At 36.1% G+C, this 25654-nt stretch overlaps 1 protein-coding gene across 4 annotated transcripts in view; it reads right to left on the bottom strand.

The window, feature by feature from the left end:
* sun1b (Sad1 and UNC84 domain containing 1b) overlaps positions 1–22052 on the bottom strand; it is a 42496-nt gene extending 20444 nt beyond the window's left edge. For 2 of the 4 annotated variants that reach the window (XR_013816518.1, XM_079817224.1), the window contains exons 1-4: positions 21788–22032; positions 14847–14941; positions 3134–3355; positions 454–656 (exon numbers count right to left, since the gene is read on the bottom strand). Coding sequence is in view for 2 of the 4 variants with exons in the window: in XM_079817224.1 (XP_079673350.1) it covers positions 454–656; positions 3134–3355; positions 14847–14941; positions 21788–21799 (532 nt within the window). In the remaining 2 variants the exon portion in view is untranslated. Of the gene's footprint in view, positions 1–453; positions 657–3133; positions 3356–14846; positions 14942–21787 lie in introns of all 4 variants that reach the window. The other 2 variants (XR_013816517.1, XM_079817225.1) reach the window with 2 other exon arrangements.
* Between the last annotated feature and the right edge of the window lie 3602 nt (positions 22053–25654).

Genomic DNA, 25654 nt, shown 5'->3' with positions numbered 1-25654 from the left:
TACAATGGAGTCTTCTGGAAGTTCAGAAACAGAGAATAAAGGGAATAACTCCCTTCTGTGTGACTTCTTTCTTTGCAGAGCTTTTTCATGCACGAACAGCAACATTACACACTAAGGAAAGTTGAATAATATGTCTGATGTGAAACACAGAGGACAGATGATAACCTGGCCTGACCTGCCCCAGCAGAGTTGTTTACTCTGTTAGCTTAAACAAAATCTTCCTACAAAAGCAGCTGTGTATGCATAGTTTCATTGTTTAAATAGTCAGGGTTAAATAAGCAAAAGCTAGTGTGACATTTGCTAAAAATGACATTTTTGCCAGTTTTTATGAAATATTACATCAGGAATTATAAGCACTAATTAATCGTGCACAATAAGACCAGGAAGAACATGCATTAAAAATATAAATGGGTTTTTCAGTTTTTGACTGCATACTTGTGAAAGGCCACTGACCAGAGTATGCGTGTGTCGTGGAGCTCTGTCTGAGCGTGGACTTATCCAGCAGGCTGGAGATCAGAGATGCATCACTGGCTGTACTGATGAAGCTCAGGTCTGATGTGCTCTGATCGTTCTGTGGCGTCTGAGTCACGCTCTGAGACTCGTACATGGACGACCCCTGCTGCTGCTGCTGCTGCTGCCTCCTGCTCCGCACAGACCTGTGGGGAAAAATACAGTGGGTCGATTACATTTGAAAGTGAATATCACTGTGCACCCCTACAAAGTCCTTTGTTGCTGACATTTGTGGATTTTTCCTCTGATAGTGAGGATCACGATTAATCACAAGTTTGCTTTTGAAAGATCTCTTATGCTCACTAAGTAAATACAGTACAATGAATACAGTAAAAACTATTTTGTAACTGTTTTCTATTGCAATATATTTTAAAATGTAATATATTCCTGTGATCAAAGCTGTATTTTCAGCATCATTACTCCAGTCTGCAGTGTCACATGATCCTTCAGAAATCATTCTGATATGATGATTTGATGCTCAATAAACTTTTCTGATTATTAATGTTGAAAAAGTTCTGCTGCTTAATGTTTTTCTGGAAACAATTTCCAAAAATGTATTTCAGAATTGTTTGATTAATAAAAGACAACAATACACATACTGACCCCAAACTTTTAAACAGTAGTGTATATATTGTGGGAATCAGCATTTAAGGACATTTCTGTCAAATTAAACATGCTATCCACTCTTGGGACATATCAATTTTTTTAGATTGGAACCTTCATCACCCAACACAGTTAAACATACACTATATTGCCAAAAGTATAGGGACACCCCTTCAAATCATTGAATCAGGTGTTCCAATCACTTCTTTTGGCCACAGGTGTATAAAATCAAGCACTAGGCATGCAGACGCTTCTACAAACATTAGTGAAAGAATGGGTCTCTCTCAGGAGCTCAGTGAACTCAAGCGTTTTCTGCCTGTGCAATAAGTCCATTCGTGAAATTTCCTCACTAATAAATATTCCACGCTCAACTGTTAGTGGTTTTATAACAAAGTGGAAGCAATTGGGAACAACAGCAACTCAGCCACAAAGTGGTAGGTCACGTAAAATCACAGAGCGGGGTCAGCGCATCACCAAATTTCTGCAGAGTCAATAGCTACATATCTCCAAACTCCATGTGGGCTTCAGATTAGCTCAAGAACAGTGTGTAGAGCTTCATGGAATGGGTTTCCATGGCTGAGCAGCTCATCCAAGCCTTACATCACCACGAGCAATGCAAAGCGTGGGATGCAGTGGGGTAAAGCATGCCGCCACTGGACTCTAGAGCAGTGGAGACTCGTGTTCTCTGGAGTGACCAATCACGCTTCTCTATCTGGCAATACGATGGACGAGTCTGGGTTTGCCGGTTGCCAGGAGAACGGTACTTGCCTGACTGCATTGAGCCAAGTGTAAAGTTTGGTGGAGGGGGGATTATGGTGTGGGGGTTGTTTTTCAGGGGTTGGGCTTGGCCCCTTAGTTCCAGTGAAAGTAACTCTTAATGCTTCAGCATACCAAGACATTTTGGACAATTTCATGCTCCCAACTTTGTGGGAACAGTTTGGGGATGGCCCCTTCCTGTTCCAGCATGACTGCGCACCAGTGCACAAAGCGTTGGTCCATAAAGACATGGATGAGCGAGTTTGTTGTGGAGGAACTTGACTGGCCTGCACAGAGTCCTGACCTCAACCCGATAGAACACCTTTGGGATGAATTAGAGCGGAGACTGCGAGCCGGGCCTTCTCGTCTAACATCAGTGCCTGACCTCACAAATGCGCTTCTAGAAGACACTCCTAAACCTTGAGGAAAGCCTTCCCAGAAGAGTTGAAGCTGTTATAGCTGCAAAGGGTGGGTCAACTCCATATTAAACCCTACGGATTAAGAATGGGATGTCATTACAGTTCATGTGCATGTAAAGGCAGGCATCCCGAAACTTTTGGCAATATAGTGTATCAGAAGCACTAATCTCGGACACTTTTTTTTGTTAAATGTATCTATTAATTAATACTATTTATTCAAAAACAAAATACTACTCATCCACTTTATTTAAAAAAGAAAATTCAATAAATGTGCATGCTTAAGCTTCCTTTATGAGTCATTCAACTAAAACAAAACTAAGTACTGGCAGGTAAGTTGTACAAACTTGCTATAAATCATGTAAAAATATGTGCTGCCAGGCTGATCGCACAAACCTATATTTTTGGGGAATTTCTGTAAGGTTGGAAAGTTTACTATGTCATTCATTTTCCTTCATTGATTTTCCTCAAGCACTAACATGTCAGTAATTGCAGGACAGCCTCTCTTACTAGTGCAAGCTGTAATGCCGACTGTCACAACTTGAATATTTCTTAAATCTATATTTGCATAATTTCTTAAATTCTTTGCAAATAATGCACTTTAAGATAAACCTCCTTCCCTTGAAGCATGTCCACAGTAACAAGATAAATGGATAAATTTAACAGCTATAAGATATTCATTTGCCACATAATTCCAACGTGATTAATTTGGCAAAAACAGAGCAAGGACAATTTTGCCCCAAACATGCTGCTCACCTCACGTAGGAGGCTTTGCGGGGTTACCGATAAGAAGTAATGTTGCACACTTGGCTTGTTATCTTAAACTGACAGAGAGATGAACATCTGACCTGCTGACGCTGCTGACGCTGCTGCTGCTGGTGGTGGTGGTGCTGGTCCGCTTGTAGGAGCCCTCATTGTGGTTCCCTGTGAGCTCAGTGAAGCTGTTGTCACCATAGAATCCACTGCTAGTCTGTAGTCTCAAACTACGCCGTGACATTCTGGGCGAGTCGAACACAGGATTGATTTTGTGCACCTTCTCAAACTCAAGGGCTGCAGATGAGTAGCTTGAACTGAAGAGGGGAAAAACATGCAAATTCAGATTTTCAAATATTCACATGTGATACAAGTAGGGATGCTTAAAATAATGGATTATTTCCTTCAACCATGATGGTTTTGAATTGCTTGAAATATGATTGAAATCAATTTGAAAAGGAAAATACAGTTAAGTGCAACATGTACAGAGCCACTTTCCAACATAAATGATTATCAGTTATCGATATCACCCAAAATGTTCATATCAGTGCATCCCTAGACATAGCCTGTGGATTATAGCTGCTCAAATTAACAAGGTTTATCTTCTGATAATGTCAGTAGTCCAAAAAAAGTAATCCCTTCCAATATAGCATATGCACTGAAAAAAATACTGGAAGAACAAAAATTCAAAATTTGAAAGACAGGAACATTGCAAAACGATGGAACGTTATGAACTTTTCAAAGCAATGAATATACTTTTTAAAGCTCTCTGAGGCTATAATTACAGATGACAAATGTGAGTTATGCACCTGCCCAAAATTGCCCGGCCCTTCAAACGGGGTGTTGCAGTAAGGGAAAAAATAGGCACAAAAGAGGCCTACGGCAACACTACAGGAGTTACAATCCTCCATGCAAGACATGGGAGAAAGAATTGAGAAGATGACAACTGCGCACAAACCTGTCTGGCTCAATAAATCTGACTTGCTGCAAGAAAGTCTTGTAAAAGCGGTGTAAAGCGGTGTTGCCGCTGCCGCTGATCAGAGAGCAGTGGTCATGTATATGTATGAAATAGCTTCACAAATAATATTTTCAACCACACCATATCATTATTTCTGTGTACAAATATTGAAATTATCAACAGAAGTATTGAGATGAAAGTTTATAGTTCAGATATTAACACTGATGTCTACAGTAGTGATCAAAAATACAATTGTACTGATTACATAATTACATCACTAGGCGGCGACAAGTGACAACATTTTTTTATTTATTTATCATTGAATCATTCATTCAAAAGATTTGTTCAAAACACTGATTCATCTAGTGATGAAACAAGTATTTATGAGTGAGTGAGCGAGTCATTGAATCATTCACTCAAACCGATTTAAAAAACTAAATTCATTCAAAAGAACTAAATATTTTTAAATAGCAGAATCTCTAGTAAATTGCATGTTATTTTGTTTAGTTGTCTTTTCAGAATCGTGATCTCTATTTGAAACAAAAAAAAAAAATTTGTGATTCTCAATTCATCCAGAATCGTGCAGCTCTAGGACATACCAGACTCTCGTACATTTCATTTGTACAGAGAGTCTGTCCACTCTCCATTGACAAGCGTTTACTTCCTTGAAGGCGGGTACTCTAAAACTATTGGATCTGCCATAACCAATCGCTAACGTTTGGTCGTGACGTATGTCATCTCAAACTCGACATCAACGTCATCGTTCTCAGCCACTCCCTCTGTTCGCTGATTGGACCGGTCAAAATTTGACCGGAGAAAACCAGAGAATATACGGCAATCCCAGATGGAGTACTGAAGAAAAATTCAAATTGAGCGGAGGTACGTAGGAGACCGGCTAGACATGCTCAAGATCAAGGCAAAAATCAAGCATCAAAACCTAAAGGAGTATCACTCCTGTGCATCTCTCTCACGCTCCCTGACCTCCCTGAATAAACCAGCAGGATTACACCATCCATCTCAGAGCCAATTAAGGTCTCAACCTGCCTCTGGAGGGCTTTACAACATTCAGATGAGTGTCAATGTTACAGCAGGCTACAAGGCAAGATTATCGGTGAATAATGACTTACATTTCAGTCTGCTTCTCATGAAAAGCTATCGTATTACATCAGAAGGCTTGAAATTGTAGGATCCAGTTTTATAACACTTGTATGGTGCTTTTTGTCATTTTGGAGTTTGACAGCCCCAGTCCTCCTCCCTATAATGGCCAATATAATATTGATACATAAATTAAAAGGGAAATTGAGAAAATAACAGACAAAGTTCTCCAAGTTCCTCCTTTCTTTCAAGTTCACCTTTCACCTTCAGAAAGAATGCATTAAATGAATCAAAAGTAAAGAGTTTATAATGTTATAAAAGATTTCTTTAAAAATAAATGATCACGGTTTCCACAAAACTATTACACAGCACAGCTGTTTTCAATAATAATCATAAATGTTTCTTGAGCAGCAAATCATCATATCAGAATGATTTCTGAAGGATCATGTGACACTGAAGACTGGAGTAATGATGCTGAAAATACAGCTTTGATCACAGGAATAAATTACATTTTACAGGATATTCAAATAGAAAAAAGTTATTTTGAATCGTAATAATATTTCAAATTAAAAGCATTTAAAAAATCTCAGAGCAGACCCCAAACTTTTCAACAATAGTGTATGAAATCAGAATATTCTGTATTATAGACAAAGAGCATGTAGATTTTTAAAATAGACATGGCTAAATAAATCTCAAAAAGGCCAAATCAAAATATTACTCAATTTTAACTTGATTAAAATATCAAATCAGACCAGTATATTATTATCAACATAAGCTGAGCTGAGCACAAGTCACGCGTAAACGCCACCACAGTGTCCAGAGCACAAAATAAACAAATAAACGGAAATGAGAAACATCTTAAAATAACAGTCCCTTAAAGGCCGTGTCTTCCTGTGAGAAATACCCATTGGACCTGCGCCATATCAGATTAGCTTGAATAAAACACACCCCTCCCAAAGCAAAAACTTCACAGAATTACAAGAAGGCACTTTATCTTCAACCTACACAATACAATCTCTATCCTCCAGCAATATGACATCATCCATGTTATATCAAATCCTGAAAGATGACTTCTTTGCCAAATTCTTGCTTTGCAGCTGAAGAAACTAAAGAAACAAACAATGAACTAGGGCTGCACGATTTCGGGAATTTTGTTTATTTTTTTCTGAAAAAATTGAAAAATAAAGTATTTAAGGAAAATGTCATAATTAAATACATATACTTATACATAATTTAATATAAATATCATCTTATTTTACAGTGCAACTGTAAAATCATAATACTGATATTTACGCTGTCTTAATTATCAAAATTTAAACCCCTAAGTTCCTTTAGAAAACATTTACTTGAAGAATTCAACACTGCTACTTATACATTTTTAAACCCTAAAGTCTGGAAAGCTTTCTAAACAGTATTGAAGGAGTTCATGCATTATTTTATCATCAAGCCCATCATTTAAAAAAACATTATGAACATTTTAGCTTGGCAATGAAATTCATATGCAGGCACAATTTATAATGGTCTAAAACTCAAGAAATGAGAATAAAAGGATATCATGTGTTCCCTGTCAGTCAACGTGTGTTTGAATACCCCTGCGCAGCCTGTTCACGCAGACATCATACCTCACGTACGTTCACATACAATGTGCAGACAGAGCGAGATAGAATGGCAGGCAAACAGTTGTTTACGTCTGTTATTGTAGTACTGTTATTCACTGTACTGTTAAGTTCTCTCACCGGTGAATGACACATGATGTAATCCAATAACGCAGTCTCTGGTCGTCTCATTCATGTGTTTTGGAGGAGGCGTGATTTAGACGGCGATTTGCAGGGAGGGTGGGATCGTATGTGTTTAAAGCTAACAGGCTAAAGTTAGCATTCCCCAGATCACCTACTGCACCTTTAACACAGCAGAGATTTACAGCTTGGCATTTCATTGCAGCATCATGCCTGGTTAAGACACCATATTAGTATGCTAATTACTCAATTAGCACACTTTTTAGTGAAGATAGTACTTACAAAGGTCAACCACCTCCTTCAGAATCCATCTTCCACACACACACACACACACACACACACACACACACACACAGACACACACGAGACTGGCGCTGCGATACCGACGACTGACAGGAGGAAATCTGATTAGCGAGAGAGAACACATGAAGCTCACAGTTAGATTAAGAGCCTCACGGCTCACGAGCGTCTGAGCTCAGACTGAAGAGTTCAGGGCTTTATTTCAGAGAGGCACTACAGGGTCTGAGTGGGCTTAACATCAGCTCCTGCTCTACGGTCAACAAGCAGCGTCTTGCTCCACTTCAGTATCTTTACTGCATCAGCTGACCCTCTTGACCAATCACTCGCTTCCCACTTACTATCTCAAATACTACATCCCTCTTCCTTCACCTCACTACACGATATTGATTATTCAATAATACTGTCAATACCTATTAGGGGTGTAACGATTCGTTTTAACAACGATTCGATTCGTATCACGATTTGAGGTTGTCGATACGATTCAAGGACGATGTTGGTTCATTTAGAACGATACGATCCGAAACGATTCAGTGACCTGAAATCGATTCAGTAACTTTTTAGCCAAAAATTGTGTGACTGAAATAAATATCTGGATACTGGTCAGTGCAGGTGAAGTTTCCTAGATTCCTGTTGTTTCTTGTAAGGGAATCCGGTATATCAATTAATTATGGATATAAACAAACAAGTAAACAACAATTAATGGCAAATGCATTCAAATTTTATTTGAATAAAGTGCAACCAACAGTTTAGGTTGAATTAACAGGAAGTTAACCTTTTCTGCTCTCATTTTCAATATTCAATACATTTTCAATAAAAGCACAGTAAGTGCAACCAACATTTCAACAGTAGGTTAACCTGCTACTTCTGCTTTTGTTATCCAACATAATAATATTACAATATTAATATCAAAAATAAAAGTGCAACTAACTTCTCTTCAGGTTTAATTAATAGTAGGTGTACCTGTTACTTTTGCTGTTGTTTTTCAACATTAAAATAATACAAATACAATATTAATATCAAAAATAAAGTGCAACCAACATTTCTTCATGGCTGAACCTGCTACTACTCTCAGTTTAATAAACAAACAATATTTAACAAAAGATAAAATGTAACCAACTACTCTTCAATGACTCTACATATTTCTTTTTCAAAAATATCAACATGATCTGACCGCAGAACACTTCTCTGTGCGTTCACTATGTCGCCAGCAGTACTAAAAACTCGCTCTTCTGGCACACTGGTCCCAGGAATGCACAGGTAACATTTAGCAAGGGTTGAAAGTACAGGTAACACGTTACTAACTTAGCTCTTTCTCCTGGTGACTTGATAATTTCTCGCTGGTTGGCTTCTCCTCTGCCATCCGCCATGCTATGTTTTGTTTTCTTAGCGCTGCTGCTGCTGCTGGTGCGTTGCGATGATGTCACAGATAGGCAGACTGAATCGAGTAACGTTTAACGCCTTTATCATTAAAAGTGCTAAGAAAAAACATCCATTTAAAGTCTGACGTGCTTAAATCCAATGTGTTATTTCCTATGATCGATACAATCGATTGATTACCTTTTAAAACGATGTTAGATCGATATATGTCGTCCGGAAGGCCATCTTGCCGAGCACAGATCGATGTAGTTAGATCGTAGGAAAATAAATCGATACATCGATGTAGTAGATGAATCGTTACACCCCTAATACCTATACATGAATGCACTGGTTTTTAAATAATAATACCTATAAGCCCATAATTATATTGGTAAGCAATATGATATTATACAATATTATCAAGGCTACACTACTTCATTTGACTGAAAATGACATTTAAAAGTTTGGGACGAATCTAAATTTGATATCCAATACTGACCAAGTAAAAAACAAATATTCACAACATATTGTGCATTCTTACAAACACTTGTCTTTTAATTAGATTTTAGTTATCATAGCTATTCCCATATAATAGAAACCTCTGAAAAAAATTATTTCTGTGCTTGGCTTTTCCAGCTTCCAGAAAGAAAGTATTACTATCAGATGGTGGTTATTCAAATTTCATTTCCTCTTAATACAGCTCAGCTAAAGCAGAACAAACCCCTATTAAGTAACTTCAGTGCATTCAACACGCACACATTATCATACAGCTGTCAAACACTCCAGCAGTTGCTGAGTGACACTGCAGGGGAACAGACTTGAGCCATTCAAACTTCCCAGAAGGCACGTCTTCTACTGTCTTGCCTAACATTTGAATAAATCCCAAGAGTTCCTCCCAGATGTTCAAATCAGAAGCAGCTATATTAAGAACATGTATTTCTTGGTGTTTCTGCCCCAGTTTCACAGGCTCCTCTGACGATGCAACATGTTACATATCATTTGAAAATAAATATGCATAAACACAAGCTACTGATACACTGCAAACAACTGTTTGCAACCAAACGCCAAACATAAACTGCACTGTCGGCCAAATGAGAGTGAAAACTGGTTTTTACCTTAGTATTTACTCAACATTTTGCCTGTAATTGTACTAGTTATACACAATTGTATAGTTATACAACATAATACATATTTATGTATTATACACAATTTAACCACCAAAACATGAGGGGGAAAAAAATATCACAATGGGTCACAATGTTTTGCCAGACTCAATGAGATCCACTGTTTGTCACAAATATGCAAGGGGGAAATAATTGCATTGTCACAGACAAAATATACATAAATATCTACTTTAATTAATAATAAATTATACAAAAAACAGTTGTGTGGCACATGAAAAATATTTATGGCCAGAACATATTCACAATTATCCTGATATTGGCAGGTGTGGCACATATTAAATTTTGGAAGCAGCTACTATATAATTTCTAATTATTTTGTCTCTGTTAAAGAGGCATTTCGATTCCCCTTGTGACTGCGCCAATCTTAAGTAATCAAAGGGATCCAGTAGGAAAATGTTAGTAGAAAACAGTTTTCCCAAATGCTCAACAAGCACACGTGTTGCTCTATTCTCGCTGCATTCTTTCTCTGTTGAGCTTACACAATTACTCTTTGTACGCATGTCTTCCCTGTCTGACACGCGTTGAGTAACTGGGATTCGTCACGTCTCTCTGAGTGCCAGCGACAGATGGCTCAACCGTTTGTCACTCGATCCCACTTCTTTTTACGACGGTTTCTGCCTGAAGACCACAGTCATGCAACCTACGCTGACACGCTCGTGTGTGTGTGTGTGTGTGTACGCCCACTGGCACCGCTGAAACAAACCTGTATGACAGCCAGTCAGGCAGAAGCTATCCTAGTATAACAGCAAGAAGGCTGCATAGGATATTCATAAATGAATATTAATTTTTCATGCTTCTAAAGTTTTGGTAAAACGCAGAACTGAATCTGAAATTGTGTTGGGCATTATGACCAAAAATCTGTATCACGTTTTTTTTTGTTTTTTATATTCTGGCGGTTCCACGTAGTAATAGTACTACTGTTATTGTGTCACGAAATGTAGTTTTAAGACTTTTTCAGGCGAGAATGTACTTGTTTAAAGCTCAAATCTGTGGTTGATTTATAAAGCCCATTTGAAATTTTGCTCTCATTAACCCCGGCGAGAGCAGCCTTTCCTCGGCCAGTCCTTCTGACGTCTGCCATCTCTGTAGTGGTTAAACATGAGATATAATTCCTCTTGTGTAGATCTAACATGCGATCTTTGGTCTCATGAATCTATAATTTGTTCCCTGGCTATTCGGCAAAGTGAAGTTTCAATTATTTCTTTGATCATTAAAATGGACATTTAACAAAAAGAGACTGGGTTGTGTTTTATGTCATATTTAATTTTATTACAGTGAAGATAATCATATATGCACACGTACTGCGTGAACCACATATTCATTTTTTTTTTTTTTCAACGTAAACGAAAAGAGGCAGGGTTTTATATTTCATTTTGTTATCAATACATGCAGTGAAGATAATCAATGTACGCGTTCCCTGAACTACATTTGTGTGGCTATTAATATGTTTAAGATTTTTTTTAAATGAAAACAAAAAGAGGCAGAGGTGTGTTTTATCACATATTTAGTTTTATTGTAGCGTCAAATATACATACAGAGATAACCGGAGTAGCCAGAGCGAGCTGAGTGACGCTATAAAGAACGCTGCCGTTCCGTTTGCAGAATTACCCGACTTCCGAGTCGAACTTGGCAAGTCTGAACTAATAAGGATGCAAGTCTGAAGGTCGCGTACTTGGTTTTGAGAAACGGCCTAAAATAGTCAAATGCTTCGTTCCTGAATGAATCAGCCGTTTGAATGAATCGGTTGAATCTCAATGACTCACTCATTAAAAGTGACTTGCTGCCGCCTACTGGTAAATTTCACATTTAAAGTATCTTTTCAGGTTTTAAATCATTTCAAACGTCAATATTCAACGTTTTATGTTTTAAACATCAAAACATTATTTATGTATAATTGTCACCTCTGAGCTGCATTAAACAGTCTGTATAAATGATCTAAATGCCCTTTCAGATGTGCCCTACAGCCCTTATTATAATAATTACATTTGAGTACATTTATGAAATTGACACAAAAGATGACGCATGCAAACAATTAGGTTAAAAATAAACTAATTTATAAAAGGTAAAAATGCCCATAAAAGGTAAAAATCAATGTAAACTTTTTGGGAAAGATGATTTCTGTCACTGCTGTGAACAAAATATGAAGAATATCATATATTTTAGGAGTCAGCTCCTAAACCTGCCACGGTACCAGCACAATAACATCGTCCAATTATCGTTATCGAGAAAATCCCAGAAAATATTGAGATTTCATTTTTTGTCAATATCCCACACCCCTACTATGAACAAAATTTAGATGTTCAAATCAATTTAAACTTAAAGGTCCCATGGCATGGCATTTTTCTATTATTTTATAGTGTTTCCTGAGGTGTACTTATATTGTTAGTATGATTTTTACATCATAAAATGTCATAATTTAGAAATAAAAGGCATTTTTTCTATACTGCTGTTTGCCCTGTGGCTGACTGCCCTGCTTCAAGAGGCGTGTCTGCTGTGAGACTTCAGGAAAAACGCCCACTGTTGTGATTGGCTGACATCTTTGCATTTTAAATGAGCGGAGGGGGCGTGGTTTAACGAGGCACGAGCAGGCACGAGTCTGCCAGAGACAGATGGACCTGTGTTCACTTCACATCAGTTCTCTCAGCATGTCTCAGTTCAGGGTGAACTGTTGTAGTTACTAGAATATACTTCAGGTTATTAGTTTATTTCTAGTCAGAGGGGCTGTCACTCATGTCAGAAAGTTAGTAAATTATGGATCAGCGCTGACTCGAGACGCGAACCGTTTAGAACGATTCAGTCCGATTTGGTGAACTGGTTCGGTTCACTAAAAAGAACCGATTCAAAAGAATGATTCGTTCGCGAACCGGACATCACGGAGACGGAGCGATTGCTAACAAAGTTATTTATAGTAACTACTGAGTTATGAGAGCGCTGTCAGTCAGCGCGAGTTCATTGTGTTTGTATCTGAGAGTTCTGAATAAACACGAGTCCCAGTCACACCGAGTCCTCTTCATCATTATTCTACCAACTTTGTAACACATGCAATGTACCATTACAGCGAGATGAACGAGTTAGTAAGTTTGATTAAAGCATTATTTCTAGATATGTTCCAATCATATGAATAGCGTCAGTGATGCGCATTGAGTAACTTACACAGCGCAAACAAAGACACAACAGCTGTAATCGAATGTAATCCAGTTTATTGTGGGGAAAGCTGGCTAGCCTAGCCCAGATACCCTCACGCTTACCCCCCTTCTGCTTAATCTCACGCCGCGTTTGGTGCCTCCGCTGTGGGCCAGATGCAGTACTGGGGGTCGGGGATGTTGAAGGCCGAGCTTCGGCGTGCGTGAAGTTTATCTCTAAAGATGTTACTGCTGATGTTAAACAGAAAAGACTGTATGCACATTTTAGAACAGATAGACGCGACGAGGACGTACAAAACACTGACTCACAAGATAGAAAACACGAAAACACCGTTCTGTCGGGAGAGAGAGAAGCCGCTGCGTGTGCACGAATAATAAATAATTAGCTACACATCAGAAATCAATGATCACAGATCAGAAGGAACTGAAGAAAGACTTCTGTTTTCATTTGTACATCCAAACACTGAGAAACTGCCAGTTCACTCGTTCACAAGTAACGTTAATGATCTCGAGTGTTTGCATGGGCGTGGCAGATTCTCTGGGCGGGGGAAAGGGAGGAAACCGTTCCTGCTTGGACGTCAAACCAGGAGACTTCAGGATTGGCTCGTCTGGCGTGTCATTTTCTCAAAGGCAGAGAAAGACAGCCAGAACTCGGGTTTACACCGATCAACATTTCTATCCACTTGGGGACAATATTCAGGCTAGGGGAACTCATATTAATGTTGAAATACCTCATAAAATGAAAATTTCATGCCATGGGACCTTTAAAAGGATCCCGACACAGTGTTATTGTATTATTTATATACTATAGTTTTACTACAGTAGTATATAAATAATACCAAGTAATACTACTTCAATCGTTTTTTTTTTCCCGTTTTCATTTTAGTTTAGGTTTCAGTGATTTTGTTAGGTGTCTGTCATTTTTAGAAGCGAGAGATTTTATAGCTTTAATTTATTTTTATTTCAGCTTTAGAAACTTTAGTACAGCATAAACTCCAATTTTCATATAAGTTTTCTAATGTTATTAATGTTATTTTTCAAGTAATAAATAGGTTATTTCATTTCAGCCCTAAACAATTATTTACCATTACCAAATTTTTGTTTTAAAGTTAATAGTTAACAATAACAGCACTGTCCAGACAATTAAAACCTTAAATTATATTATTATTATTATTATAAACATTTAGACCTGATCGGACATCAAATAAATAAATAAATTATTAAAACAAAAATAAAAAGTATTTCTTTGCTTTTATAAAATAGCAATTACATATTACACAGATTTCGATTTTAATAATGATATAGAAAAAAATAAAATAAAAGTGTGTAACGTGTAAAAACTTTTGAAACTTGAACTCAATCATCATCTTAAATAGTGTTTCACAAACCAGCACCAGCTCCAGCACGAGAACCGGCACGATTTCGCTGGAAAAGTGGTATCAGTTAGTGCAGCGAGTGGGGGTACAAATCGTTATCTGCACACAAACATCAGCGCAGTCAAATTCACCATTACACTGTTTTTGCTCACCACGCTATTTTCTACAAGGCACTGATCTAAGTACAGTTTACAAGCAAGGGTATCATTACACAAATTCACGTTACCTGGCCATTCATTCTGTGTAAATTCATAACTTGCCTGAGGTCATTAACCACACCTGCTGTCATCCAACCCTCTCACCTGGCTCTTGACAGCCATGGAAAAAAAACTACACACCCGAATAAACCGACTAAATAATGATTAAAACTTTAACAAAAGTATGAAACAGAATGGTGGAACTAGTGAAGTCGTCTATCATCACATTATGTGTCTACAACCACAAACTTGCATGAATCGAGCAAACAAACAGGTTCGACTTGACATTCTTGGAAAATCATTTGCTGACGAGGAAGAAAAAGTTCTCAATGTAGTTACACAAATGCCTGTAAGGTTTACAGGACTGTGAACTGAGATGCACTACAGAGAAGAAAGAACAAGTTTGGGAAGTGCACTGTAGTTCCACACAGTTATCGCTCCTTCATTTTCACAGTGATCTCACCTGAGTGAATAGGTATAGCCCGTGTTATCCGGAGTACAGTGAGGAGGAGTATACGTGTGCAGACGGGAAAAATCCATGGCAATTCGCTGAGCACGCTGTGAAGATCAAATCAGATGTGAAGAGCAGACTTCTAAAACTACGGCAACAGCTAATGTGTGATGATGGGTGTCACCTCATTGCATAAACAGAGTCACACCCATGAAAGCATGCACACAATGCACACACACACACACACACACACACACAGAGAGCGGTTCAGCCTGCCTCTGGGAGGAATCCTGATGAGCAACACGGAAACAACTTTTGTTTAGTCCGATCCAGGTGACTGAACATAAAGCTAGTCGTAACTATAAACAACACCTCTTTCATAGTAAATTGTGCTCTTTAATTTGCAGACAATTTATCTGATATTGTCAATCGAGCAGGAAGTGACGGACCACACCTACATAAAATCAGCAGCACTGTCCAGGGTGACTCAAACGAACAGGACAGTGAGAGTGGAGAGAGTGACTTTAACACATTCATATATTTACACAGATCAGATAATGGCTCTCTACAACTTTTACAGCCAGTTATGATTACTGATTGAAGACTTCTAACATATTTGTACTAATAAGAAAAGCAATTTCCAGCCAATGATCTTAATGCCACTTCAGGTGCAGCTTCTGTGTTTCTATGATGCATTTTGTTGATACTTATTTAATTTGATTGGTAACAGCCCTATTGTGCCCTACAGCCCTTATTTGAGAAATTGACACAAAAGATGACGCATGCAAATAATTAGGTTAAAAAAAACTAATTTATAAAAGGTAAAAATGCCCATAAAAAGGTAAAAATCAATGTAAACTTTTTTTTGGAAAAGATGATTTCTGTCACTGCTGTGAACAGAATATGAAGAATATCATAAACTTTAGGAGTCAGCTCCTAAACCTGCCACAGTACCAGCACAATAACACACTCAGAAAAATATCGTCTAATTATGGTTATCGAGAAAATATTGAGATATCATTTTTTGTCAATATCCCTCTGAACAAAATATAGATGTTCAAATCAATTTAAACTTAAAAGGATCCCGAAACAGCGTTATTTTACTATTATTTATATACTATAGTATTACTATTGTATATAAATAATTTAAATATATTAAAATATAATATATTTTTAATAATTTAAAAATAAAGTAATACTACTTTTAATATTTTAAATAGTTTTTTTTCTTTGCTTTTATAAAATAGCAATTACATAATACGCAAATTTCTATTTGAATAATGATATATAAAAAACAAAATAAAATTATGTAACGTGTAAAAACTTTTGAAACTTATCTTATACCATATAAGAAATATTATTTTAAAGCTGAAGACTTTACAATAATGACAATTAATGAATTAGGTCTCATTAAAAAAACCTGAACAATATTTAAACAACAGTTATTAATATAGGTTAATATAAATATTGATATTAATAGATTTTACATTTAATAAATTACATCAAGTTACATTTATAATTAATTACTAAATTATAATCAATAAATAAACAATATTAAACTAATGTGTTATGTAAAAACATGTATTGCCAATGAATGAAAGTAATTAAAAAATAACATTAACCTTAATATTAAAGATTGAATAAAAAGAACTTGAATAAAAATAAATTGTTTATAAATCATGATATATTAATTAAAAATTGTTGTTGCTGCTAGTTCATAAAACGTATGCATTAACAAACACTAACAAATCAAAATCGACTATTGTTACTGAAATTTCTCTTGTGAATATAAATGCTGAGCTATGATTTGAAAATCCCTTTCTGTGTAATAATGGTGTGTAAACACTCAAAAAATTTACTTTCACTTTTGTTAGTTGCACTCAAATCATCCTTGTTTACATTACTTAAAAAAACTCATGTAACTAAATTAAATTAAATCTAAGTCTTTCTACTAAAAATTTGTATTTTTCCAGCTTTACTTAGGTGTTTGTTTTCGGTCAACTTAACATTGCTGAGTGAAACGAACAAACTGGGCAGTGGATCTGTAAATCCCAGCATGCTTTGCAAGGGACTGCATTAGGAGAGTACATTTAGGGATTAAAGTGTTATTTTATCGTTTTCAATTAAATCGATAAATGTGTTCACCTAACATAATAAACTTTTATACATTTAAAATAACATTATTAAGTAAACTGCACATATAAATATTACGTAACAGTGAGAAATTCAAATGGTTTGTGTTTACTTAAAGAAATTGTCTCAGCTTTACTTGACTTTCTTTTGTTCATATAACCAAATTGTTATTTGTAAAAGTGACTCAATATAGTTGCGTGGAACCACTTGACTAGGGTTGGGTACCGAACTCGGTACTTTTAAGGGCACCGACCGAATTACGTCGGTACTACAGAGTACCGATTCACATTAAATCAATCGGTACCCGAGAACGCATCTGGTGATATTGACTAGTGTCTGTGACTATTAAACCGCAAAAAGATCATTTAAATATGAATCCTGCGTGTCTCTGTGCTAATGAATGCCGTAGACGCGCGGTTTACCTCACACACAAACACTCACTCAGAATCGCGCGTGACGGTCGCATGTTTCCATCTCTGCCTCTCATATGAGGACATGAACGCATGTCCGTCATCTCCAGAGCCACCGAGAGTCACTTTATGAGCATTTTACCATTTCATTTGAGAAAAACTACCGTCATGTCTAGGGCTGAACGATATATCGTTATCGTATCTATATTAGGGATGAAACGATTACCGGTTTCACGATAAACCACGATAAAATTTAGTGACGGTTAGTAATATCGTATACAATTTAATTATCATTAAAACCGTGTGTGATTATCACGATTGTGAAAACTCGCGGTAAATCTTGTCCAGTCAGCGTCAGTCTGTTGCGCGCACAACACTGTTTTGTGAATGAGAAGAAATGGAAGAAGGCAGTGACAGCGCCGGGAGATTTTTCAGATTTCTAAAAGGACCAAATCTGAGGCGTTGTCATATTTTGGCTTTTACAAAAGTCCTGAGGGAAACTTAATCGAAGATGGTCACCCTGTCTGCAGAACATGCCAGAAGAAAGTCACTGTAATAGGGGGAACACTTCAAAACTACGAACGCAAGGCAAGTGGACTTTGACCTCAATACCAAAACTACGTCTGGGAAATAATAACGTGAAGCGAACGAACAAGTTCAGACCAGACTAGGGTGACATTTAAGGGATAATCAGGGCTTGACATTAACAACCGCCATTTGCGGGTATAACGTTATTTCGGCTGCACACTAGTCACTCTGACTGTTGAACTTATTATAGTCTTCTCAAAAGCCATCTGTTATAATCGCGTTGCACATTATAACCACTTACACGTGTTTCTATTGAGTTTATTAATGCAATGTCTCATAATCAGAGGCGTTCAGATTAGCCATAGTTTTGTTCAGAGCGCGCGCCACTCTCAACACTGAATTCTGCACTCAAAGTGTGCGTGTGCTATGTACGCTGGAGATTCACTCATCATACAGTGATTGACTGTTTTTGTTCTATTTCAGCAGCGAAAATGGTTTCAGATAAACACAGCAGAACCACAGCACATCTGATATGACTGGCATAATGCTGGCGAATTTAGGGACCGTCTCTAAAGTTACACACAACATTGGTAACGTTATACACGTTTCAAACTTCAATAGCATTTGAAGAGAATGACAGTCATAAAACTGACTGTAAAGTGATCATTTAGGTGTCAGGTATGATGCACACATTTTGATATTTAATAAAATAAACTGTCAAATCATATGGAAATATGGATATGCATTATTTCACTTGGATACTGTTTGGTCTCTAACACAAAATATGCTTGATTTAAATGCATCATTGCTGAACACTGATGAGAATATTGCTTGAGAATATATTTACAGAGATAATATTAGAGATTATATTTACGACAAATTATTATTATTTATGCGTTATGCGTTGCTATTGACGACGGCCATTAAGGAAGGAAATCCCACAGAATCTAGCTTTAAAAAGTGCATAGAGCTGCTTTAGTTATTTGTTGTTTGTTGAATTTCAAATATAAAACTTGTTGAAATGTTTTAAGTGAGTGCATCTGTCCTTTTTGAACACTTTCATCTCGTTTGAACAAAACCGTGATAATATTGATAACCGTGATAATTTGGGTCACTATAATCGTGATGTTAAATTTCCATACCGTTTCATCCCTAATCTATATCTAGATATGAACTTTAAAGATATTACTATCGAAAAAAGCAACAATATAGACGATATAGATTTCCCCTCTCCGCACTCACCCTGCATACAACTCTGGCAATCACAACATCAGTTTTACGAGTGCCCTTGAATGCACCGCTAAAGCCAGCGCGCACACACTACCAGGGACGTGGGAACTATATTGTGAGGGGGGGGGCGTTTCCATGGTGACGCGTCATTGCTTGTCACGTGACACACCGCAGCAGCAACAGCGCTGAATGAATGATGATCTGCTTTTGTAATTTTTGTCCTTTTTTATTCAGAATATTCACAAATGTGTTAGCTATGGCATGAAATATCTGATATTCCGATTGTCAAATACATGCAAGTGTAAGTATATTGTTGTTTAAACACCTTTATAACGATGGCGTTAGTTGAGCTGTATGCGCGATGGGCGCCGCCGTGTTAGTTTGTGCCGCAGACGCAGTTCAGAGAATCGGATCTGTTGGATTTACAACCTCTATGTTTACAACACGTGAATTCATCCACTTCTCCCGAAATACTTAAAAGTAAGTGGCTGGTGAACTGGGAATAGAATAGAGTAAACATTGAATGTATTGAAAATGTTGTTGCACTTGTGCATTTGTTATTTATTGTTAAAGCAGAGCTGCAGTAAAAGGTTTGATTTGTAATTTATTTTTTGGTAATTTATGTTAATGTTGATGACTTGTTCTTAAAAATAAAACTATACTTTCCACATCTTTTTGTATTATGATCTTTTTATTTTTCTGAGAAATGCTTGGTTTTCACCGAACACGTAGTCATATCGTATTGTATCGATATCGAGATATCTGGCATGAAAATCGAGATATGAAATTTTGTCCATATCGTTCAGCCCTGGTCATGTCATAAACACACAGAAACTCAAAGGTCTTCACGGCAACCCGTCAAAATAAAAGTTTGCTTTAACTTGACAAATATATTACTGTTGTAGAAGCGTCTCAATGTAATAATAATACTAACACTAATGTAATAATAATAAAAAAATTATCAAAACTTTAATTTTTTAAGTAATAAATTACAATTTTTCTTCATGTTTTCATGTTAACCGTATAAAGCTCAGTTGTGCAGCACTTTTTGTTTGACAAGAAAAGTTTAAATAAATTAAAAGTTAAATTAAATGTCTTAATGTCTTCATTTGATTACCAGAAAATACACAACATAATTTGTGAAAAATCTTTTCATAGAAATTAAATAAAAAATAATAATACGGTTGTTTTTATGAATTAAATTACTATTTACTAGTAAAGATTACAATATACAAACATCACAGGTAATGGCAGACAGAGACCAGGGCAGCTCTGGCATGAAGTCAATACACTTCTATAAATGACTTACAGGATCTTTACAGTTATTGATGTAAACATCCCTTAAGTACCGAAAAAAGGTACCGTTGGGTACCGGTACCAGTTAAAATGTGAACGGTACCCAACCCTACACTTGACGCTGCTTTTTTGATTCAACAAGTAATTTTTTGAGTGAATGTTGGTTGCATGTTTTATGTTTATATGTAACGTTGATGTATAATTGTGTATGCAAACTCAGCTGCAGATCTTGGCCAGGATACTCCTTCAAAATCTCATTGAGTCTTTTCTCCTGGTTACATAAAGGTAATAAAAATAAATATTTGTGCATGGTTAAATTTGTTATGCTTATAGACTAGTAGACCTAGAACGTTCAACTTTAAATTCAGGAGATTTCTGAACTCGGGTTGACATTAACAGGATCAAAACATGTCCTGGTCCTTTTTCAAAGTCCTTTGTGCTGAACAAATACAACACTCAAGGGTCACTTACCACAATATTCAGATAATATAATATACTAGATCACCTTTGTGTGTTTACCTTTCCTCTAACTGAATGCCTGGTCATTCACAAAAACCGGATGAGATCCTGAAAACCACTCTCCAATACCCAAGAGACAGGCTGAACATCCAGAGGAAAATGTGTCCTTTTCTATACACACATTTCACAAGCCCAAACAAGCACAGTTATCATCCAAGCATGACATGCCACTAATAGTGCAATGAAACAAGTCAATGGTGAACACCATGAGCTCCTTTCTTTGTGCATAAGGCAGACAACAACAACAAAAAGTCAGGATTTATGTATCTAGTCACACCTTCGCGCGTGCTTGCATCTTTATCTCTTGTGGTAAAAGGTGGATTTGCATTTATGATAACGCATATCTCTCAGATTTGACGTCTCATATTATGTGCTTATCAAAAACTAGTACCTAGACAGCATCTTTGAACACCGCGAACGAATCGACTCGCATTTGCACATCATGTAACTTTCGATTGGATGTCCAAAAAGTGATTCGGTTTCATTGTTCAGATTGAGCTCTACGATGCTATCTAGGTAGGCAGCTCACTAGGTTTTGACACGCAGCTTTGCATTGCATTTGCAACACTGTAGCAGCGCAATTGTTTTCTCTGGGTTTCTGCGCACTTCAGCGGTGTTTACATTTGAAGACGCATGCACATTATATCATAAATCAAAGAGAAATAAAGTCGTGGTTGCGTGTATGACAGTTAATCCAGGGCCGTGTTTTCTGTCAAGAGTTTGGAAAGAAAGGAGCTTCACTGACTGTCCACCAAAGACTGTGTATACAATATCAACGCATCCGTGCATAAGGCTTGAATTAAATCATAAACAACATCAAAATATCCCAGCACTTGCCAGTTTGACCATCAGTTTTCTATAATCTCTTGTTGTTTTGAAGGTAGTCCAGTTCAGAAATGACAATCCAGTTTAAGGATGCGCAAAATGTGTGGCGCATCTCGACGGGAATTTTAAAGAAATAAAACTATGTATCCAAAACACCAGATCCCAAATTCCGCGATCTTCGTGGGAATGGACAAAAGTTACGGGCTTGACTCACAATTACTACTAGGAAAATCCCAAAATGGCTTCCACAACAGAGTAAAGCCAGACGGATAAAGTCGCACAAAAAAAAAACGTTCCTCCTATTTTCCAGGCTCAGCTGTCAATCAGCGGCATACTTTGAATCGATTGGTGGAAACGCGAGGGTCACGCCCCCACGGCCTACGTCACACAGCCTTGGAAATAAAGGATTCAGATGCGGCCGTCCGTAAAGCTGTCAACAGATTCACTTCAGCGCGAGAGACGTAAATACAGGCATTTGGGGTTCAAATAGACTGTAAATAATGGGCTCATTTGTTTTACAACTGTTAACATTTTGGTTCTTTACTTTAAAAAAATGTTAATTAGCTAAATTATCTCTAAAAGATGTTTCACACACAGAAGCTAAATTTTTGAAAATGTGGTGAACTAAATATTATACATCCATAAAATGCAAAATACATAGCTAAATGTAATTTATTCTTAATAGATAAGAAGTCCTTAAAGTTCATTAATAACAAAAATGATGAGATATTAGTTAAACGTTACGGATAAATCCTTTATAATGTAATGTATATGCTTCAAAACCGGTGAATCTTGAGTTTTTCCTTTTCTTATTTTTTCTTTATCATTCATATATATATTTTTTTTTTACGGCTATCTGTCCTTTGAAGCATTCTTTCTGTATGTTGAAACCAGTTATATTAATAATTTGGTTCAATAAAGAATAAAAAATAGACTGTAGATAAATGGAAACAGAGCTTGTTGGCCAATCTTTACGATTAAAGGGCAAATTTAATTTTAAAGAATAATTTGAATCCGACTTTTATCACTTTCACAAACACTACGTTACTTTTTCGGACAAATCTATGTCAAAATATGCATTTTTTTGTTGTATTTTAAGTTATAAGATATTAAAAATGCACTTTACTGATGAACATATTTTTCAGCCTTTGTATTTTGTTTGAAGACTGTAAAAAGAAAATTTGATTTTTTTTAATCATCTCTTCATTTGGCACTGACTCACATATTGGTAGATATGCCGATTGTTAAATAATTACATTTTCTGTACCAATCCACTCTGTGCCAAAGTTTAAAAGCAGCCATTACTCAAATCTCCAAAGTAGAATTGCAGATATTAAGCAAATCAATCCCAAAGCTGACTCAACGTGGGGATATGACTGATTTTATCTCTAGTTTTAAAACACACAATGTCTCTAAAAGCCATTCAACAACCGGTCAATCGCACTATAGATCAGAAGAACAGTTTCTTTGCAAAACACAAGCCCAAACCACTGCACAAAAACACACTCGTCCACAGACAGATGCGAAACATTGCAAAAACAGCGACAGCAGATGCAAAAGACCTTGCTCAGCAAATGTTGTCAAATAGTTTCTTAGTGCCAAGAAACAAATGCTCTTCAGTCATTTTGAATATTTTGAATATAGAGAAGATACACAACTGTAACCAATTTCTTTAAATCAAAAAAAGTGGACTTGCTTGCATATTTTGCAGTTGGCTCTCATTCTACAATTCAAAGGTCCTATATGCCCTCTATAAAGCAAACTTCAATAAGAAAAGATTTATAGGTCTCTTGATGATATTGCATGACTTTATTTAGCAACTACTTCTCACAAGGACAAATGCACGGTGCAGCAGCGCCATCTAGCGGCCATTTTGTAGACTTCTACAGCAGTGACGTTAAAACTGATCTCAGCTAAACATATTTGAAGACTGAATGTACTCAGGGTGGAGTTACCGCCTTATAGCTCATAATTCAAACTCACTTCTTCTAGGGAACAAAAGAGATTTTAAAGTAAACTGCGATATAACGCTGATATACACTCGTTTAATATATGACGTTAGCCACTTCGCCCTACAAATGAGGTACACTAAGGATTTAAATCTTTAAATAAGTCTCTGATTGTTCACTATTATTTAAAGGTGTCACATACATGCACTATATAAAAAATAAGTCAGTATAATTACTTATCACTTACTGTTTTGTTTTCTTTCTTCCCGAGGTACTTCTGCAAACTCGCCCAGGCGGCGGCGGCAGTGGCAGTTGTCAAAGTCCACTGGTTTGGACGCGAGAGTGAGTCATTCAAATACAAACGGTTAACTTATAACGAGCTTGGAAATCGACGACTCAAATGATTTCTGTGTGAATCGCTTCCAGATCCAGTTCACTGTCTGTCTCTAATAAAACAAGAGTGAAGTTCAACGACGATGTCCACACACACACACACACACACAGACCACTGAGCTTGAGAAGCGAGTGACCGACTGGCGCGCGCAGGCGAGGCATGAGAGGGAAACCACGCCCACACCAACCGAAGCGCATGACAGTTACTGCTGGACAACACTTTTACACTTTCATTGGCTTATAAACCATTACTTACTGTTTTGGCTTTTAAAATAATTGTTACTAATAATGAGTAAATAAATAAATGTAATTTATACATAAAGTGCGATCTCCCCCAAAGTAAAGTAAAAATAAATAAATCAATAATTTCCCCCCTCTCCAGTTTGCTCAGAAATAACTGCAGAAATGACATAAATAACAATTTTGTTACAGGGAAAAGCTCCTTATTTTAAACGAACTTTATTAATTAATTAATTTCTTTATTTATTTATTCATTCATTCATTGTAATTAGAAAGTATATACTATTGGACAACAAATTATTTTCATTATATAGCCTATGTAACTTTTATTTATTTATTTATTTATTTATTTATTTATTTATTTATTTATTTATTTATTTATTTATTTATTTATTTATTTATTTATTTATTTATTTATTTATTTAGTTATTTAGTTATTTAGTTACCTTTTTTGGCAATTGCTAGATTTTAATACAGTTAAATAATATGTATAATATAATCATAATAAATGATTATGTTTGAAAACGTTAATTGTGAACATTATTCCGTTCCCTGTTTTGGCTTTTTAAACTTTTTTTTAAGTAAAAAAATAAATGTAATTAAAAAATAACGTGCGATTTCCCCCAAAGCAAAGTAAAAAATAAATAAATAAATAAATATATTTTTTGTTTTAATATATATATATATATATTATCTTGTTTTTTTTTCCAGTTTGCTCAGAAATTACTGCAGGGAACAGCTCCTTATTTTAAACGAACTTTATTTATTTATTTATTTATTCATTCATTCATTCATTCATTCATTCATTCATTCATTCATTCATTCATTCATTCATTCATTCATTCATTCATTGTAATTATAAATTATATACTGGACAACACATTATTTTCATTATGTAGCCTATGCAACTTTTATTGGCTTATTTATTTAGCCTATTTATTTATTTATTTATGTGTTAGCTTTTTTGGTAATTGCTAGATTGTAATACTGTGGAATAATATGTATAATATAATCATAATAAGTGATTATGTTTGAAAACGTTAATTGTGAACATTATTCCGTTCCCTGTTTTGGCTTTTTAAATATATATATTTTTTTAAGTAAAAATAAGTAAATAAATAAATGTAATTAATAAATAACGTGCGAGTTCCCCCAAAGCAAAGTAACAATAAATAAATATATTTTTTAATTCTTTGTTTTAATAATGTTTTTCAGTTTGCTCAGAAATTACTGCAGGGAACAGTTCCTTATTTTAAACGAACTTTAATTATTTATCCTATTCATTCATTCATTCATT

Source organism: Gobio gobio, assembly GCF_949357685.1.
Source record: "Gobio gobio genome assembly, chromosome: 1".
Classification (NCBI taxonomy): Eukaryota; Metazoa; Chordata; class Actinopteri; order Cypriniformes; family Gobionidae; genus Gobio; species Gobio gobio.
Note: the sequence above shows the minus strand (reverse complement) of the source record. Positions and strands in the feature narration are given on the sequence as shown.